At 31.6% G+C, this 21,711-nt stretch overlaps 1 protein-coding gene across 12 annotated transcripts in view; it reads right to left on the minus strand.

Annotated features, from left to right (window-relative positions):
• Positions 1–1,853: 1,853 nt before the first annotated feature.
• The window catches only part of LOC101971473 (N-deacetylase and N-sulfotransferase 3), a 161,912-nt gene continuing 142,054 nt past the window's right edge, over positions 1,854–21,711 (minus strand). For 3 of the 12 annotated variants that reach the window (XM_021721256.3, XM_005342025.4, XM_078021719.1), the window contains 5 exons: positions 21,117–21,291; positions 18,083–18,253; positions 16,613–16,722; positions 12,444–12,546; positions 1,854–10,665 (listed from right to left, as the gene is read on the minus strand). In XM_021721256.3, the coding sequence (XP_021576931.1) occupies positions 10,546–10,665; positions 12,444–12,546; positions 16,613–16,722; positions 18,083–18,253; positions 21,117–21,291 (679 nt within the window). In that variant the 3' untranslated portion in view covers positions 1,854–10,545. Of the gene's footprint in view, positions 10,666–12,443; positions 12,547–16,612; positions 16,723–18,082; positions 19,245–19,754; positions 21,292–21,711 lie in introns of those variants that run through there. The other 9 variants (XR_005737244.2, XM_040292925.2, XM_078021715.1 and 6 more) reach the window with 9 other exon arrangements.

Here is a 21,711-nt window from a genome sequence, read left to right on the forward strand (position 1 = left end):
TAGGTTATTAATTGTCCTTCCACTTCCAGGTACTAGGTCCTTTTGGATTTAAAAGTCTATCCTTGTCGATCTCTGTACCTTCCCTGGACAATGGAATTTTCCTGTTCCACTGTGTAATCTGTGAAATCTTGGAGATGGATAGATATAATATATAGAGAGAGATAAATAGATTTAGATATCTAGATACCATGCATTGTTTTCACTTATCCTTGTCTCAGATCCTCTTACATTCTTGTTTCTTTCATTTTATTTTTCTATGATTTTTATTTTATTATTAAAGCCAACATTTATGAATATTTTTAAAATATTTCATCTTTATATAAATATAGATGTTTAGAAAGACATTCAACAAGCATATTTGTGGCTGGTAGGATTTTGGGTGATGATTAACTGCCTTCTTAGACAAGGGCTCTTATGACTAAATATTTTTTTTAATTTATATATGATAGCAGAATGCATTACAATTCTTATTACATTTATAGAGCACAATTTCTTATATCTCTGGTTGTATACATAGCATATTCACATCAATTCGGGTCTTCATACCCGTACTTTAGATAATAATGATCATCACATTCCACCATCATTAATTACCCCATGCCCCCTTCCTTCCCCTCCAACTCCTCAGGCCTATCTAGAGTTCGTGTATTCCTCCCATGCTCCCTCTATCTCACTATGAATCAGCCTCCTTATATCAAAGAAAACATTCGACATTTGGTTATTTAGGATTGGCTAACCTCACTTAGCATTATCTTCTCTAATTCCATCCATTTACCTGCAAATGCTATGATTTTATTCTCTTTTATTGCTGAGTAATATTCCATTGTGTATATATATGCCATATTTTTTATGCATTCATCTATTTAAAGGCATCTATGTTGGTTCCACAGTTTGCTATTGTGAATTGTGCTGCTATAAACATTGATGTGTCTGTGTCCCTGTAGTATGCTGTTTTTAACTCCTTTGGGTATAGACTGAGGAGAGGAATAGCTGGGTCAATGATGTTTCCATTCTCAGATTTCCAAGAAATCTCCATACTGCTTTCATATTGGCTGTACCAATTTGCAGTCCCACCAGTAGTGTATAAGTGTACTTTTTTTTTTATCACATCCTTGTCAACACTTATTGCTGTTTGTCTTAATAATAGCTGCCATTCTGACAAGTGAGATAAAATCTTAGAGTGGTTTTGATTTGCATTTCTCTAATGATGAACATTTTTTCATGTATTTGCTGATTAATTGTACATCAACTTCTGAGAAGTGTCTCTTCAGGTCCTTGGCCCATTTATTGATTGGGTTATTTAGGTGTTGTTTTTTTACCCTAGTGATTAGTGCTCTATCTGATATGTGAGGGGTAAATATTTTCTCCCAAGACATAGGCTCTCTATTCACCTCAGAGATTGTTTCTTTTGCTGAGAATAAGCTTTTTAGTTTGAGTCCATCTCATTTACTGATTCTTGATTTTAATTCTTGCTCTACAGGAGTCTTATTAAGGAAGTTGGGGCCTAATCCCACATGATGGAGATTAGGACCTACTTCCTCTTACATTCTTAAAAATTATTGAGAACTCAGAAGGTCTGCATTATAAAAGTTGTACCTATTAATAATTACTATGTTAGGGCTGGGGATGTGGCTCAAGCAGTAGCGCGATCGCCTGGCGATCGCCCAGGTTTGATCCTCAGCACCACATACCAACAAAGATGTTGTGTGTCCGCCGAGAACTAAAAAATAAATATTAAAAATTCTCTCTCTCTCTCTCTTCTCTCACTCTCTCTTTAAAAAAATAAATAATTACTATGTTAGAAATCAAAATTAAAAAATAAAATTATTTAATGTGAAAATAATAAGAACAAGTTAGAATAAGATCATAATTTTATTTTTAGTTATTCATTTATTTTTTCATACCAGAGATTGAACCCAGGGGCACTTTAACACTGAGTGACATCCCCACCCTTTTTTCCTTTTGAGTTTTGAGACAGGGTTTAAATAAGTTGCTTAGGGTCTCACTATCTGCTGAGGCTAGCTTTAAACTTGTGATTAGCGTGCTTCAGCCTCCCGAGCTGCTGAGATTACAGAAGTCACCACCATACACAGCTAAGATCATAATTTTAATGAATAATTTTTTAAAAAAATCTCACTTTATTTTCCAAAAAGAAATAAAATTAGAAGAGTTACATTGTGTTACAATTTTTCAAATTCCTTTAAATGTTTGGCTTAATAGAAAACTGTTTGATTCTCCTATTTCTCTATTCAATTTATTTTTATGTTGTTTTGCTGAACTATATCATGAAAATCTGGCCTAACTCAAATATGTATTTGTGAAATGGAGGTACATATTTGTGACTTTTATAGGTAACTGTGGGTATTTTATTATTACTTTAATATTGTTAAAGTTTGGCAAGTGCTATTTTCTCAGAGTATTTGTGATGTGGAATATAAAACTAAGTCAATGAACATTTCTTATACTTATTCATTAATTTCTAATGGCTTATCTTGCTCTGAGAATAGACTTTTTACCATCATAAAGATTGGAACATGTATAAAGATTTTGTGATGTCATGCACTGGTGCTTTGGAAAATATTGGTTCACTACATTGTGTAGATTTTCCAAGTGCTGACATCTTGCTTTTTAAAGTATTAGAAAATTGTGCTTGTTAATATTACCAAGAATCTCATCAGAAAAGTATTTATATATGAGTATGCTGTCAACTTCATGGTAGTGGATACATATTCTTAGATTCTTAATTTTGACTTGAAAGCTCAAATTTTATTATTGACAAAAATACTGTCAGTTTTTTTTCTTTGAACTGAAAGGCTCACTTTGTTCATTTCAAGAAAATGCCTGCCATTGTATCAAGTCTGAATAATCATACTTCTCTTTCAATTCTTTTTTCAAGTAATGACATTCCAAGAATAAAGTGACTAGTTCAGCTTACAATTCAAACAATTGCCCAAGAGCTTTTCCACTAGATAACTATCTACTAAGTAGCAGAAATGCTATAGGCAAAAGTAGTATTTTGTCATATATATTTTTAAAAGAGACATGCACTCAAGGGTTGAAGTATATTAATAATTCTAATTATTTGCCAAGGGTTTCTTTTTTCAATATGACTGACGATTTTTATTGGTGTATATACTAATTATACAAAATAATGTGTTTTGTGGTGGCATATTCATACATGAATATGACAGAAATTTTACTCTTTAATACCTCTCCTAACTCTCCCTTCCTCCTTCCCATTGATCACTTTCCCCTACCCTCATGATTTCCTTTGTACTTTCATGAAAATCCCACTTATTTCATTTTATTCTTCTAGTTTCCACATGTGAGAGAAAATTTAGCACTTGTCTTTCTGATTTTGACTTATTCTGCTTAATGTAATGTCCTGCAATTCCATCCATATTCTAGCAACTAACATAACTTCAGACTTTTTTATAGCTAAACGTCAAGTGACTCCAACTTTTTAAAAAGACTAGCATGATAAAGAAAACAATAATGTTAGTACTAATGATCCCACTGCCTTTACTTATGTTGAAGCACTGAATGTTTATTATTGCTATTGTACCACCAATGAAAATACTACCACAATAACAAAGGCACATAATCAATTAGTATTATTTTTTGAAAATAGTTTTGACTTTACAGACTTCCTGGAGGGGATCAGACCTGCCAGGGGTCTGCAGACTATACTTTTTGAATAACTGTTCCAGAGTTCTAGAACTGACCATCAAAGAGGAACTTTATATTTGTTAATCTCCTGAATAACATCCAACATCTGATGCTGAATAGAAATGGTAATTACATCTCTCTTATAACTGTGCTCTTCCCACCAGGATGGACATTGTTGGTCCTGAATATTTACAGCCTTATTTTTATGCTAATTATTATTGATGTTCTTAAAAATAATACATGTACTTGGAAATAAAAATTTCAATATTTCTCCCTGGTCCTGTACTCAAGTCCTACTTATCAAAAATAAATTCATTTTCACTGTTTCTGTTAAATTCTGCTTATTATATTTTTAATTCCAATTGCCTTTTTACCTTTAATTTCTTGATTTGTCAACTTTAAGATGTACTGTTGGCTCCAACATGAAGGATGAGACATTTAGCTTACAGCTTATTTATATTGTTTTTTCCTCACATTCTTTCAGCTTCCTAGTGTGTGTGTGTGTGTGTGTGTGTGTGTGTGTGTGTGTGTGTGTGTATTTGTTGTTTCTGGTTCTTCTTTTGATTATGTCTGTGCCTTTAAAGAATGTAGCCAGATATCAATTTCTGCTAAACTTAAAACAGGCCAAAAGCAAACCAGACTGCTTTTGGATGTTAGATCCTTAAGAGAAGTGAGGGATTCTTAAGGTTTAGCAATGCAATCCCAAATTCTTCCAATTTTACCACTTAGATGATTAAATCACTCCTCCATTTTGGCAGAAGAGATGAGTCACATAGAGAGTCTAATGTTACAACAACCTCCAGGTGGTAAAATAATTCAAGGGAAGAAACAGTACCTTTTCCTTACCAGTGACCACACTTGACTTCCCTAGATAGATGAGAAAATCAAAGCCCCCAAAATCACCTATCTAGTGTCCCTTAGTTGAGAGCATACATTGGACTACAGTCTATTCAAAGTGTTTGAAACTTTGAAAAATATTTATCAAACGAAGAAGACCATCTTCTCTGGTCCAACTATAAAAATTATGCATAATATTTAAGAGCAAAGTCTGGTTTCAATTTCAGTTATTGATTTGAATACAGCATTTGGCAAGAAATGCAGGCAGAAGGCATTTCTTAAACTTAATTTATTCTCTCATAACCAAAAAGCAGCTTGATGAAGACAGTTTTATGTAACTTTGCCAGATTCTGTGTGCTTTGGAAATGTCACACATTTCATTCAGTTTAATTCAGTTTTCTTTATCATAAAATGTGAACAATTATATTCATCCTAAAATATTGTGGATACTATATGCTATAATCATTTAATTATATTTGCTTTGACTTTCTAAAATACTAAAAGTATTGTTAAATGTAATGTATAATTTTATATGTCAGCTTGATTTGGCCTCAGAATACCTAGATAGTTGGTTAAATATTATCTATGAATGTAGCTGTGAATATGTTTCTTGATAAGTTTACAATCGATTGGTATGTTACAGGAAACATCCAATCCATTGAGGACTTGAATAAAACAAAAAGATGGATGAAAGTTGAATTAACTCTGCCTGGTTGCTTGAGCTAACTTTCATCTTCTATTCTCAGTGCTTACTTAGTTCTTTAAATTCATACTGGAATCTATACCATTGACTCTCTAACTCTCATGTCTTTCAACTACTCTTCTAGCTTTCCTGGATCTACAGAGTGCAGACAGCAGATTGTGGAACTTCTCAATTTCAACCATTTAATCTAATACCGTACAATAAATTTTATATAAAAGAATATATACCTACATGGTATGTTTGTGTGTATGTGTGTGTGTATATATTCTTTTTATATTTTTATTCATATACACACACTTATATTTCTATTGGTGCTATATATTTTGAGAACTCTGATATATTGAAATAATTGCACTTGAATCTTGCAAGTGAATATGTTTTCTTACTTATTGATTTTACTTATGATTCCTTTGTCTCTAAGAGATTTGCCAAAGGATACGGTTGATATATAGCTAATTCCAATTTTAGTGATTTATCAATTTTTATATTAATAAGAATAGGATAAAAAGTAGTAATAAAAATGAAAATGTTAGGTTAGGTACAGAACTAATTGAAGAAGTTTCAAGAAAAGATTAATTTAATATACTAATAAATAAGTGAAAAATTTGACTCCACCATTTGTCAAGACCAGTGACATATAGAAAACTCAAATGGACAAAAATCAGGATAATTACAGATCAATTAGTACTAGGAGCCCTGCATGAGAAGCACCATCCTCAATTCTGTTAGTACCCTTGCCCAACTCTAAATATTCTTTGGGATGGAATCAATGCCATACTGTGTATTTTAGGGTTCTCCAGAGATGCAGAATGATAGGACCTCCATATCTGTCTGTCTATTTACCTATCTATCCTCTGACATATAAATATTCTATCTATCTATCTATCTATCTATCATCTATCTATTATCTCTCTCTGATTTATTATGAGGGATTGGCTTATATGATTATACATGCCAAAATGTCCCATGATCAACTGTCTGAAAAATGGAGAGTGGGTGAAGTTGGTGGTATACTTTAGTCTGAAACTGAAGGCCTGACAACCAGGGGTGTTACTGGTCTAAATCCAAGTCTGAAGGAAAAGATGTCAGAGAGCCAGATAAAAAGAAGAACATTCTTTTCTCTTTCACCTTTTGCTCTCTCCAGGACCTCAAAGGACTGGACAATGCCCACTTACTTGGGGAAAATAGTCTACTGTTCACTCATGGAAATTCTAATTTCATTCACAAACAACCTCCTTGACACACCTAGGAATAATCTTTGATCTGGCTCAAAGTGACCTATAGTTGACTATCACACTGCCTTTATTCTTCATCCTCAAAGGTCAAATTAGTCAGCTTTTGTGATGTTAAGTGAAAAGATGGTGAACATTCCAAACCAGCCCAGGAATAATTTCTTAAGGACTATCTACCATAGAGTATTTATTTTTGCTACTATGACTGCTGTTTGGATATGAGTGTTTTTGTGTGTTTGGGGGGCTGATGTGTGACGTATGGACAAGGATAAGGAGCAGCTAAGTTGTCAATTATCATCAAGCAGAGGAGAACTTTGGCATATTAGAATTTAGTTATACAGTGCATATTGATATTATGGAGATACCTTCACATGAAAATATTTGACCAGTTCAGTGCCTCTCATCTGTGAGTTGTTCCTTAGGGCTTAAAATGTATCTCCTAGAAAATGCAGGACTGATATCTCTGAAAAGCATAATATCATGCTGTTGTACACCAGTAATATTGATGGATTGGTTTATTAGCTAGTACTGAGACTGGTCCTAAAGTAGATGAAATATGAGACTGCATATTTGGGAAGAAAATTGTAAAATAAGATGTATTCCAAGTAGGAGCAATGTGTGTATGTGGTGTGTGTGTGTGTGTGTGTGTGTGTGTGTGTGTGTGTGTGAGAGGTGGGGGGAGGGAGAGAGACTCACTACATGAAGATAAGATGAGTTCCAACAGGAAATTTGATATCTGGAAGAGAAAGGGGTTGAAATAGAGAAAAAATGTGGAAAATGAAGGTAAACATTTAGCTCCACATATTTTGTTCAGAGATTGTTTTCTGGATTTTTTAAAATGGGCATGGTGTTATGTTGTTATTTTTCTTTTAAAAAAACTATTGTTGTATTCCAATCATCATTCCCCTATACCTCACCTTCCTTTCACTTTTCCCCTCCCTTGATCTTTCTCTACTCAACTTGTCTCATTTCAATTTTCCTAATGTCCTTTATTCTGTTCTTTCTCTCTCTCTCTGTCTCTCTTTATCTTCTACAGATGAGAGAAAGCATATTACCTTTGACTTTCTGAGTCTAGCTTATCTCCACATGATGTTTTCTGTAATTTTATAAAGGAAAGACTAGCTAACACCTTTTAAAGATCTAAAGAAATAAAAGGGGGTTCATCTGTGAGAGCAGAAAAGAGTACTGGGAGTCAGACATTCTACAACCACCTGGGTTCTCAAATCTCTGAAGCAACAGCTGTGTGATTTTCGCATTCTTTTATTCCAGAGTCCCAAAAGTGATGTAGGAGCTGCTTTAAATCTGATACAACTAAAAAGGAAAAAAAAACCCACAAGAAATAACACCAAAATTTAGGAGAACTTTGAACAGTTGTATACAAATTTTTACTTATTTCTTACTCAGAAGCACTCATCCATCTCTACTTTAGATTATGTTAGTGGCATCTATATTCTGTTACCACTTCCCACTGCCTCCCAGGCAAAATTATCAAGTACCTACTTCTTGCCTAAAATCACTAGTCCCAAAATCTTCATTTTCTTATAAGAGTTTATTGTTTTACATGAGGTACCATGCCACTATCAGAGTTATATCCAGTTTTTTTTTTCTTAAAAAAAAACGCAGAGAAAAAAAATGTTTTCAGTAATTTTCATTCAATGTGAATGACAAATATTATAGCTATAAACAGGGAAATAACCATTTCATTTCTTCCTGAGGAAGTTTCATATTTTAAGCAATGAAAAAGGGAATTCTATACAAAGCAATTTTTAAATCATGTTCTCTCTCAGTCTTTTCTCATGTGTATTTATGTTAGTTTCAGAATAGCATGACTGACTGGAATATACAGTGTGGAAAATATGCACATCTTCTGGAATTTGATAGTATATTCAAAACACACGCTGAGTGGTCAAAAATCCTTTCAAACCCTTGCAACTGTATGTAGCATCAAACTCCATACTTTGTGATGGAGTTAATCTTGATGCTATATCTTCCCTTTTTTCTCCTTTCATTATACAAGCACTGAGTATAAACAATTATTTCAAAGGGTGAATTGTTCAGTCAAGTCAATTTACCTTGACAAGAGGATTCCATTCACAACTTATTCAGAAATTTAAAGGTATATCTCATCTTTAAAGCGTATATGTATCAACTTTCCTTTTTTCTTTTATCAACAAAAATGTTGACAAATAAAAACAAGACACTGTATGTAACTGCTGCAGCCTCCTCTCATTGTATCCTTCTTAAGTCAATTTTCTTAAATTAATGGAGATTATTAATGAAAGATTATTATAATTTTTTTTAGTATGTTTGGCATGTGTTTCTTTGAAAGAGTCAACAGTAGGCATAAAGACTGAGTTTCTCATGTTTGTTTAAATGATTTTGCTTTTGCTTTTTACTAAGGGTCTTACAATTGTTTTTCTTCCAATTCTTTCTGCTCTTTGTTTAAAAATTAATGTATTTGGGGGGTACATAAGATCTCAAAATAACATTTAATTGATAATTATAATGTATATTTAAAATTACAGCAAGTATAAGGATCAAACATTTCGTTTTCTAATTATTATACAGAATTAGTTTTACACATTATAGTGACAATGAAAATAGTAGTTTCCTTGCATATATTTTTTAAATCATACCTTTAAGGATTTTTTATAAAGACATGTAATCATAGCAGGGAATTTATTTACTATTTAAATTTTGTGTGTATGTGAAGTAATCTAAAATTAAGTAAATGTTAATACAAGAAAATAAGTTGATTTATTTTAAATCTTTTCCTTTTTAAATATTTCATTAAGTAAGTATAAATATACTTCAATAGTCATGTGATGCTTCATTTACTTTTGTAGCTATCCATAAATTTAACTGTGTTCTGTTATCTTCTGTGACAATGATATGTGAAATAATTTTAAAAATGGGATTTTATTCTTATTTTTCTCTGCCTTGTATTACAATTATCATTTCAAATATAAGATTATAAATCAAATATTAATTTCTGTTTTATTACAAATCTGACATTATATAATTTTATTTTGGACTATAGGAAAAATGTAGCTTTGTAATAATATAAGGGTAAACAATCTGAACAATCATCTCGGGAAGCTGTCCTTAGTTTTAATTTGGTAGGTTTTACTCTGGGAAACATATAGGTAAGCTATTCATATCAAAAGATGGTTTGTTACCAGAGATGACACATATCTCAGAGACTCTGCATGCATTTCTGTAGAACTAGAGAGGACTGCTGGAATAGATTTGTAGCACACAGCAAGTGGGTATAGAGTTCTCAATGATATATCTTTAGACCCCTATCCTTTCTCCTTTATAGAGGATTTAGTCAATACACTTACATTATCATTTACTATTTTGGTGTACTCAGTGTGTTTCTACGTATCATCCAACAAATTTACAATATATATTTCAGTATAATAGTTACCTTACAATGGAAGAGTTAGTAATTTTTACATAAATGAACTAGACTATATATATGACAAATCACTTTTCTTTTTTTGCTACAGTACTTCTCTTTTTTATGCAGATAAAGCACATGTATAGCTTTTTCACTCTCTGATCTAGCACAAATTACAATTTACAATTCTTTCTAAATACTTCAGTGGATTTAAGTTTTGACAAGCTTTTTTATGTGTTATGCTTCTGGAATTTTATGTTACATTGTGAGGTTTATTTTGGTTCTTATTTTGAATGATGCCTCATAGAATCCAAGAATTAAAAATAATTACAGGCAAACAGTGGTCTAAAAATCTGTAGACACAATCTTAGTTGACATATCAAAGTGTAAATATTAATATGAAATGGACAGTTTTGCATTTGTGTTTGTTATTTATGTTTGCTGCTGCTGACTTACACATGAGTGCACAGTAAGTAGTCTATGAGAATCTCACAGGCTCGGATGAGCATTAAGCAGTAGGCCATAGGCCTCAAGGGTTGTAACATATTTTTCTTGTCTTTTTTTTTTCTAATAATCCACATGCCAGCACATGGAAGGAGCCTTGTCCTTTCTTCTTATTTGAAGAGGTATATTTTGATCATCTTTTGGTAGCTTCTGAAAACTTTGGAAAAGATGAATCCTCAACAAGTTTTCTCTCAATGCTATCTCACTTTCTGCAGTTCTTGTCTCAACCAAGATGGGAGAGGTTGACCCAGTTTGTGTAGCAGCTTTGAGAGTTCCACATTGTGATCCCGATAGTAGCTTGACAGAAATGCTCTGCTCTGAGTGGGGAGGGAGAGATACAAGTACATTCAATTTTGTTTATTAAAGTATATTTTATACATTTTGACTGTGATTAAATAATCATCAAGTATATCAGATCTGGATTAAAATTTGTATTAAGCAGGTGAACTGTTTATTTTGCCCATAGTGTTTTGTTGACATTTTTGAGGCCCTTTATATTTACCTTTCTCTGAAAACCATATGACCAAACCAGACACTTTAGCCCCTTCAATTTGGTAGGTTTTACTCTGGGAAACATATAGGTAAGCTATTCATATCAAAAGATGGTTTGTTACCATAAATTCATTATGTACTTCAATGAATTCATTATGTACTTCACAGTAACCTTGTAGAGAGATTTGAAATTGATATCTTAAAAAGTTCTTCACCACTAAATTTTGTATTTTATCTCAGTGTGTCTATGTGAGACCAGAGTAAGATGAAATGTTAAGAAAAACATTATATGGTATCTTTAAAATGTTGTAACTTTAATAAATAAATTTTGTACAAAGTTTGACATAAAAACAATAAATTTTGCATTGCTCTCTTGAAATAGTATAGAAATGTCCCTTCAAACTCTTTTAATGTATTAGGATTATTTTAGAGTGCTATGAGGGTATATTTTTATCAACCAAATAAAATTAGAATTCAGAGAATGTAAATTCTTTATCAAAACAGTAGAAGTTCTATTTCCTAATGTCTTTGATACAGAATTTAAGTATGAGCTTTTTGATTACAGGCCATATATCTATCAGGCCTGATACAACAAATAGTTCTCAAGGTCCTGTTAGATATAATTTTCAAATAAATTCAGATAACCTAAGCATTCTCAGACAACCTCAGATTGTCAGTTAACATAAGGTATTATATAATCATAATCTACTTGCATTCTAATAGCCAAACTACATTTTAAGTAGACTGATTATGAAATTAAAATATGAATAAATTTCATGTGCATTAAGTACTAAAGTAAAAATACAGTATATTCAACCTGAAAAAAACTATAGCATAAAGTGTTCATCATCTCAGGATACTGAACAGAATAAACAAAGTGCTAGGTACCATAATGTACACATCTCCATTCCTTAAAACCTGAGTAATCAGGCTGGGGATGTGACTCAAGGGATAACGTGCTCGCCTGGCATGCGCGGGGCACTGGGTTCGATCCTCAGCACCACATATAAAAAAGATGTTGTTTCCACCAAAAACTGAAAAATAAACATTAAAAAAAATTCTCTCTCTCTTAAAAGAAAAAAAAAACCTGAGTAATATATTAGTATATTATACATCGGGGAAATGTATTAATTTTTTTTTCATTTTAATAGCATAAAAACAGTTCAATGTTCAGTACATTATAACAGTAATATTATCTAGGCTATACTTACCACTATCGAGTAATTTTGTGGTGACAAAAGATAGAAACCTTTTGCTCCTATTTTCAATTTCTAGTTGATATATTTCCTGTCTTGGATTCAGTTAACCTTTTTAGTGCAAAAATTTCTGTGCACTATCATTCTTTTTAGAATGAGATGATATCTTTCTATCCTTATTCAAAATTTTAAAAAATTCTATTGTTTTCATTTATTCTTGAATGACAGGTAATGTTATAAGATTGAAAAAATCAAAAACCAAACAACATAGATATTCTAAAACTCAATTGTCACTTTTAAATTTTAGAAAGTTGGATTTGACTTAATCACTTTTGTAAGAAATCAGATGTGATGTTACTATTTATTCTTTTGTACAAATAGCTTAGATTTTTAAGCTCTACACTTACATCAGAATCCATTGGTGGATATTTTCTTCCTTTACTCTTTCCAAGGCATTTTGTTTTACCTTCTTCCAGCAACTGACACCAGAAACCTTTATGAGAATCAAACCTAAAAAATTACAAACCCCCAAAGAAACCTTAAAGAAATTATTTTTAAGTAGTTTATAAGATATAATGACCAATAACATAAGTATTTTTATTTGAATATCAATCTATAACAAATAAAACTGGAAGGTTTTTTTTTCTTTTATACTATATCTCTTTGCATAAAATCTTGTGTCATAAAGAATCAAATAGTATAGAAAGACCTACTTCCTCCAGCCATGTCCCACCTGTCTATGGTTACCACCCACTGTTACATGTTTAAGTTAGCATACAATCCTGAAATCCATAAAGTTAATAAAAATTATGAGCAAGATTTGCACACTGAAAACTCTAATTTCCATGCTAATTTTGTCATAAGGAATTTTCAGTCCCTCTGTCATATTTCTAAGTTTGCCCAATTCTTAATACAAAATTTTTCAGTAAAAAATATCCTATTAATAAAAAATTAAGACTAATTCCTTCATCTGGTATCAAAATATTTATAAATTTTAAGTCCATTTTTATAGGGTTTAAAAATGACAAATCAATCTTCATCACTTCTGTGTATCACAGAACTACAGGGTGATTTGAGAGAAAAGATTTTGATGTGCCATGGAGTTATTACTTTTAGAATTCTATAGCTATAAACCAAATTTAATTATTTTCCAGATAAAAGAATTTCTTCTTTTAATATGAGAGCTATATTAAAGTAATTCCATCTATAAATGGGATTTTCATACTATAATTGTAATAATAATAGTATTATGTTAAATTTATATTTGTTTATCAAAATATTTTGTATTTCTCTATTTGAACCTTCATTATAACCATGTTAATCAGCTTTTTATTACTGTGACAAAAATACCTGACAAGCACAACTTAGAGGAGGTAAAGTTTATTTTGAGTTTAAAAGTTCAATTCATGGTTGACTGACTATTAGTGTGGATCTGAGATAAGGCAGAATATCATAGCAAAAGGGTATAGGGGAGGAAAGTTGATCAGTTCATGGTAGCCAGTAAGCAGAGAGTGAGAAAGAAACCAGGGACCAGATATAGTTCCCAAGGCCATGCCCCCAGAGATCTACTTCCTGTAGCCACTCACCACCATTAGCAATATATAAAGTTTCAAGTTTCACCACTTTCTTGCCAACATCACATATTATCTTCTGGATTATAACCATTGCAATGGGTGTAAACTGGTATCTCAATATGGCCTTAATTGCATACCTCTATAATTACACATTTATTTGTAATGTGAAATTCAGTGAGTCGAGAGATAGATTCTGTTTGTAGCAATGTCTGAAACAACTTAAAAAGCTCATTTTAAACTTTCAGTTTTGAAAGGAAGTACTTCCTGTTGATATACTATTTATTACTAAAATTCACAATAGTTTTTGTCTTGTTTTTGTGACAATGGGAAGAACTTAAGATTGGTCAGGGTAGGTTCCAGAAATAACTGATTTCCAAATCTGCCTCCTTAAACTACTTGCTGAGTAATTTTTGGCTTAATTTTTCTATGCTCTAATATTTTTACCTGAAAAATAGTACTATTTTGCTAATACTACTTATCACACAGTTTTGTGAGGATATATATACACACACACATAGAAATTATTTAGTATGTATAGTAAATATGTTTAGTAAATATATTTCTATTCAAAACTTAACATTTCTAGATGCTTCTTCATAGGTCATCCCAAGGATAACCAGATTTTAGTTACTATGACAACTAGTTTTGCTATTAAAAAGTCTTTATACGGTAGATTCTTACCCAAACTCATCTGCAGTGAGTTGGGAAAGAACTCCTGGCAACATAATTTTGATTATCAGGATGTGATATTAGAAACATTTGAAGTCTTTCTAAATTTAATGCATCTTCAGTCCTCTATGACTTAACCAAGCCTCATAAAAAATACACACACACACACACACACACACACACACACACATGAAAAATAATATTCTATCTCTGACTTTTAAATTAATAATTCCCATTCATCAAAGTTTTCAAAGTAAATTTGTATTAAATTTTTATTTAACACAGTCTGGTTTCACTAAACAAATATATTAATGGGCTGAGAAATGAGACGTCATGTTCAGGTATTTAAGTAACTAGTATTTCTGAATTGAAGACTTCTGTCATGGACATCAATGCCTATGTGATAATTGTGAATGGACATATTTGTGGTAAAATTTAAAATTTATATTTTTAATTTTAATTTATCACATTAGCACAATTCATGTCAAGTTTTAATTTTCTTCATTTTTTTCAAATATTTAATTATTTTCAAAACACTATATAACACATAATCTGAAAACTAGTGTCAATATAATATCAATCCTATTGTTCATAATTAAGGAATTAAGTTTTTGTTGGACAAAAGTTTTTAAATGAGGCCTCCCAGCCTCTCTGGATACTGGCCCTCTTTTAAGGCAGTGTGCATTTGATTCAATAAATACCCTGAAATATGTTGTAAAATGTAACTTACTTTTTTGAATGAGAAAGTTCCAAAATGTATTGTTTTAAGCTAATAGTCCTCATTTCAAACCACACCCACACTCACTGAGAAAATCAGATTATTTTTACATATTCAATAAGACTTTTAAAATCAATTATGAGAATAAAAAGTAATTTTAAGATCCAGACTATCCAGTTAGTTGGTATAAATTTTGGAATTCTAGAATATTTTCTTTAGTAATCATGGAACGGAATAAAAAAAATTTTGACAATGGAGGATTTTTACCATTGCTTTTGAAAATAAGTTTTGATAGTAGAATTTGCTAAACTGAAAATAATCAGTTTAGAGACTTCTTAAATTGGAGCATTCTTTCATGCCAAGAGAGTATTGTAAAAACCTTTGTGTATACCTAGTTTCATTCATTTATTCTACTTTGTATAATGCACTGTATTTAAGTGATTAATTGAGAATTCATATTGGATTTTGTTTAGTAAATCCTTAATAAAGGAAGGAAGGAAGGGTCTTAAGCTGAAAAAGAAATGTAAACACCAAAGAGGTGATATTCACTATCATAGCAGGAAAATAAGAAATAATACCAAAATATATAAAGGATCTCTTAGTTTTTGGTATAAATAACATTTATGAGAATATACATTTCGTACTAATAGCCATCCCAATATTTCTACAGTATCACAGAAACAACTGTCAGAGTTACTATAAGAAGAGTAACTAAACTGTGAAGATGGGGTTCAGATAAATAACTGCAAAGGCTATAGGGTGAAAGGAGACTATGTTAGACCTAAGAAAATGACATGAAACCTCCAAATATTCTACAAGTGCACTAGTGGTTTTCACAAGGTGTGTCAATGATGATCACAAGAAAATATGAAAAGAAACTCACTGGAAGTGCATTGTTATTCTCAGGCATATGACAATTCAATTTGACAGTGAGTCCTTTCTTAAATTCTAATGCGTCTCTTGACCTCCTTGGAGTCAAGTACCAAGGAAGATCAGAGGCAATCAAGAAAAAAAAAACTAGAAAAAAAAAAAAACTACCCAAACAAACAAATCATTGCTTTTAACTGCTGAGGTGTCAGAAGAAAGGATGACAAGGTCACATTCATTTTACATAAAAACAAAGGTAAAAAATAAAACTACTGCAATAGAACAATAATAGTACATCTCTCTCCCTCCCTCTCTCTGTCTCTGTCTTTCTCTCTCTCTCTCTCTCTGCCTATGCTGTCACCTATTGGATTATTTCTGCCTGTATGACATTGTTTCTGAAAACTGCAAAAAAAGCCAGTTCCAAAATTATCTAATCTCCTCTTCATACATCCAAGAGGTTGAAATATTGTCTGTTAAATATGTCAACTTTTATAAACTTATTTCAAGTCTACTCTTAAGGTTTGTTGTTGGTTTTTAGAATCACAATTTTTTCCCCCACTTTTCTTCCAGGAGAAATCTGCATATTTAGGAGTAAACAGATGATTTAGGACCTTTCTTCATGACAATGTTTTAATTGTTCTTCCCCAAATGGTTAACATATAAATTGACAATTGCATCACCAAACTACAGTTTCTTAAAATTATTTCCCTGCTGAAAGTTTAATTAATTAATGAGAATACAAACTTACGTTAAAGCTTCTGAGTAATTATAATGAGGAGAGACTCCTAGAAACTTCTGTACTTCATCCATTACTGTAGCAGGATCAGTTCTTAGTTGTTGCCCATCGATAATTAGCAACTAAATCACCAAAATAATAAAAATAATTATTATTATTTAATTAATGTTGAAAAAAGATATGTTAACTGTAAAATAAAAAATTTTCTGTTTATTCAGAAACAAGGTCCTAAGGAGAATTGCATGCATCATTATTAGATATAATCACACAGTACTTGTTAATGGCCTGAACCAATAAATAAATCATGCTAATTAAGCACGTTCATTTTTGTTACCTGAGAACTCCTACAAACACTATAAAAGCAAAAAGCGAATTGTGGGGACCAAGAGAGCTTAGAAATTTAACTGCAAAATCACAAATATAAGCCAAGAAAAAAAAAGCAATTATTCCATCATCCATATTGGAAAGGAGCACTGTGGAAAAGAAAAGAATGTTCAAAATAAGCCCAAATGTAATAAGAAAGAGGACATGCCATGTTTTACAATTCCATTCAGGAGTAGCAATGTAAAGTTTGAAGAAATACTTTGATAATTCATATGAAGAAGGTAAGAATTCTCAGAGAACCAGTGCATGTACATAGTTCCTCAAAAAACTAAGGGGAAGAATTTGTTACTATGATGATAGTGGACCCAGCAAGATAAAATGACTGAGGACGGAATGGAAGGTTACAAAGCCTGTAATGCAACTCCAGCCCATACCTATTTTCCAATATTTCTATCAGTCTAGATTAGCATTACTTAATGGAACTTTCTGTGATAATGAATGTTTTATAGCTGCGCTAACAGGTAACTATTGAGCATTTGAACGTGGATAATACAAATAAGAAGCTGCATTTTTAATTTCTCTTAATATTAATACAAATTGAATTAACATTAAGTGGTAATAGCTATCACATTGGACACTGCAGTTTTAAAAGTGCAAGTACACACCACATCTGATATGACTAGATGGTTTATACAATCCAAAGGATTTGATTTGGTAACCTAAACCCAAGGAAAAAAAAAAAAGTAAGGAATGTGATAATAGCATAAGACTTCCAAAAATTTCAACAAGGTGATTCAGAAGCAAAATAACATCACTTAATTAAGCAAAACAATATTTGCCTTGTTTAGTTAAGAGGCTCCCTTCAAGCTTTATTTATGTCAGAATAAGAATTAGGGATGTAATCAGGAAGCTATTGAAACTCTTTACAATCAGGTAAGGCACCAGAAAATGGAACAGGGAAAATTACTCTGAAATACTTTCCAAAAATCAGACTGCTTTTCTACTTTGCCTCTCTATTTTTCTTTGCCACAGTCCATTATTTATAAGTAAGAGGTAAAAAGCTAGTAGTTTTAATGAGTAAAATTTTCCTCTATCCTTGAGGCAAAGTCATCAACTTAATGAGATTGTTACATGATGTAAATTTTTATTGCTCCATACCTGAAAGGGAGGGAAATAAACAAGCCATCTCTCAATGTGGCTGGCATACCACCCAGGGACCAAACATCTCTTTTGCAAGGTTTTAAGCTCCGTGGGTGCGTGGGGCCCGGCTGAGATTACTTCGTAGAAGCTAAACTTCAGAGCTGCAGGGTCTTCATGGGATCGCTGATGCTGATAAAAAGGTGGATAATTAAACTAACTTGAAACATAAGCATAAATAATTAAAAAAACAATCTTTCTGACAAGTCCTTAAGCTAGAGAAAAGAGTGCCTCATTGCTGGAGAGTTATTTATTTTGAAATTAATAAAGGATGAAAATGTTTGCTTGAAGAATCAAAATTTAAAATTATGACACTGATGAGTACGTATTTTAAAGACTTATTTGATAGAGGATGAATTCTTATTGGTAGAATTCCTTAACCAACTTTACTGAGTTTTTTTTCCCCTTTGTATATGTATTTTACCTGAAAGTAAACTTTTGAAAGCTGTATTATGTCCCCTTTTCTGCCCATAAGAAAATCATTCATCAAGCTCAGTGGATATCCATAATACATAAGCTCTAGTTCAGCCAAATAATTTTTATTCTTCCTTGTAATGTAGTTTTTAGATCAGGAAAAAAAATACTATTTGCTATTTAAAATGGAGAAACTCTGACATATACATTATTCCAAATCCATAGATTTTATCATATATTACCTAGCATCTGAAAGCCAAGATTATTTTATCTAAAGGTAACCTTTGCAGTGAATCAGAACCATTTATTGTTCAGAAAATATAGAAAGCAGCAATCCAAATATGAAAGTGTTTCATAATGACTCAGATACCAGCCCATGGATTTGAGAAAATCATCTTTTCCTTAAATTGACCAATAAATATTCAGGCTTAGTGGTAAGTTTGTAAATGTTTACCACAGCTAGTTGAGAAGCAAATTTGCTTCAGTTAGGATTCAAATTATTATACTATAAACTCTACTAAACTTTGTCTGCATTTTACCCTGTGGAGTGACTTATTTGCAATATTTAGAGTGTTTTGTTAGTTTGCATCCTTGAAACCTTCTTTTTCTGTAAATTCCCAATTTTTCAGAGGCTAAGGGATTGACAAGCTCCAATTTTCTTCTGTCTTTTGGAGTCAATTAAGGCTTATTTCTCTTTTCTCCAGATTTCCTGTAGAAAAGGTAAAAGGTGCAAAATCAAATCTGTCAATTTTTAGTACACCTAACTAGAATTCTGTTTTGTATGACCTTTTCTCACTCTGCCCCGTCACAAAATCTTTCCCAATAACCTTTTCTTCTATTTGTAAATCTGAAAAAAATCTGCTATTGTTAACTAACAAAAGGTATCTTGGTGTTAAAAAACTATATTATTTAATTTAATATCATAATTTCAAGGAGTTTCCTGTTTGAAATCATATCAGTGAAACATCCCACCCACCCTTGGTGAGAGTATTTGAGCTCTTAATATAAGGTAATTTGCTGTGCTCTAAGTAAGTATTTGCTGAGTTTAATATAAGGTAATTTGCTGTGCTCTAAGTAACCCACAAATCTTCACCAGAGAAATTGTGGATTACTTAGAGCACACCAAATTACCTTATATTAAACCCCCAAAAGAGTTTTTGTATACACAATATTACACATTCATCTTAGCTTCATAGTTTCAAAGAAATATAGACCATAGTCTGTTTTTTTAGCCTGCTAATAATTTATTTATACATAGTTATGTTTTACCCCTCCCAGAACAATCCATCACTTCAACCTCACCTCAATTTCTCCCCTTATAAATCCTTCACTTCTTCAGAGAATGTGTACTGATTCTTCTGGAGTCTGCATCTCTGCTGCAGCCAGTTAATCAATCCAGCTTGTTCACTGTAGTCTTTAAGATGGACTTTATCACAGAATGATGCTATCAGTCCATCACTTACTTCTTTCTAATTTATATGGTTATTTACATATACAGCATTTCACCAATTATGTAAAACACAGTCTCAAGTATAGCATTCACATTTATTAACATATGTTCCATCACTTTCAGAACAAAACTTGGCACATAGTTGTCATTAAAATTATTGATGAATGGATGGAAATATAAATAATAGGCATTTTTCAATTAAAAGTTGAGCAATGATAATAAAGGATCGGGGAGACAAGATACTGATTTTGTTATATTCTTATTTTTAATTTTGAATGCCTTTTATTGAAATTTTCCATTTGGTGATTAAAATATCACCGGGACAGTTTTTTCTCTATTATTTAATGATTTATTGTAAAATATACTTTATATACAAGTATTATTAGAATCTGTTAAATTATTTTAAAGTGATGGTATCTGTGCTAAGTTCTCACCAACCTCAGAAACATAATGACAATGACTATATGAGAAGAGACTTAGAACAGGTTTAGACAGATTGGGCTTCCAGTGATGAAGAATTCTTATATAAGCTTTGTCTCTAAGTTACTTCTAGAGTGCAAACATTTATTTAGATTCTTTCAGAACTGGAGCAATAATCTACGGATGCCTAGAGTCTGTTTTTGTTTATAAAATTCTATTGGAACACAACCATGCTCTTTCATTAACATATCATCTATGGCTACTTTCAAAATACAATTACAGAGTCGCAAAAGACCTTACAACATTTAAAACATGAAATTTTGCTGTTTAGTCCTTTATAAAATATAGATGTATTGGATGAAAATTCATGATTTTAAAATGCATGCTGAAAATACAGATGTATAGAAGAACAGAGGGTATGGAAATAAATGTATATCTCTCTACACACAGACAAACAAGTGTATATTTTGTTTGTTATGTTTCAATTTAATTTCTTTCTTGTATTAACACATTTTGTTAAATACACTAATAAAAGATTAACACAGAAAGTTTTTTTTTTTTTTTTTTTTTTTTAGGAAAAGTCATCTACTTTTCTGCTGATACCATCAAACTAGCAGATCTTCTCTTTTGTTAATACCTGAGATGGAGGCTATTGCTAAAAATGATCTTCCATTGTCCACGCTCCCCTTCCCCCAGTTTGTTTACCCTTACCTGATACCAGGAGTATGCTCGGTCTGATGGGTCAATGAGAATGCTGATGATCTTGGCTTTGGGGACTAGGGAAGCAGCTCTTTTAGGAGCTTCTTCTGAGTGGAAATAATTGGCACTTTTCTCAAACAGAAAGTCAGTAGTAACATTAGATGGAATTGGGAAGAAATCCATATACCTAGAAAAGGAACATTTTTCTCAAAATAAGATCCTGTTTTACACTTATGTACTAGTGACTGAAGATAATAGAGGTGTTCCACGTATTCATTTCTTTCCTAAATAAAATTTTACCTTTAAGGCATTTTCCTCTATAGTTAGCAAGGGAAACATCCAGAACACTAATAATGCATTTCAAAAATGTTTTTCTAAGTACATTTTGTTTGCTTAGTAGCAGAATAAAGATAAGAGATGATAAAAATGTAGACATAGAATAATGGCAACAATAATCAATCCAACAATTTAAAATATATCTAAATGGATTAATATTGTACAGATGAAATTCTAAATATTCAAACAGGAATAAAATTTGATCAAAATAGATGATGTACTCAGTTCAAAGGTATTTTAAATGAATTAAAAAAAACATTTTTTACGTTAT

The sequence above is a fragment of the Ictidomys tridecemlineatus genome, chromosome 9 (genome assembly GCF_052094955.1).
Source record: "Ictidomys tridecemlineatus isolate mIctTri1 chromosome 9, mIctTri1.hap1, whole genome shotgun sequence".
In the NCBI taxonomy this organism is placed as follows: domain Eukaryota; kingdom Metazoa; phylum Chordata; class Mammalia; order Rodentia; family Sciuridae; genus Ictidomys; species Ictidomys tridecemlineatus.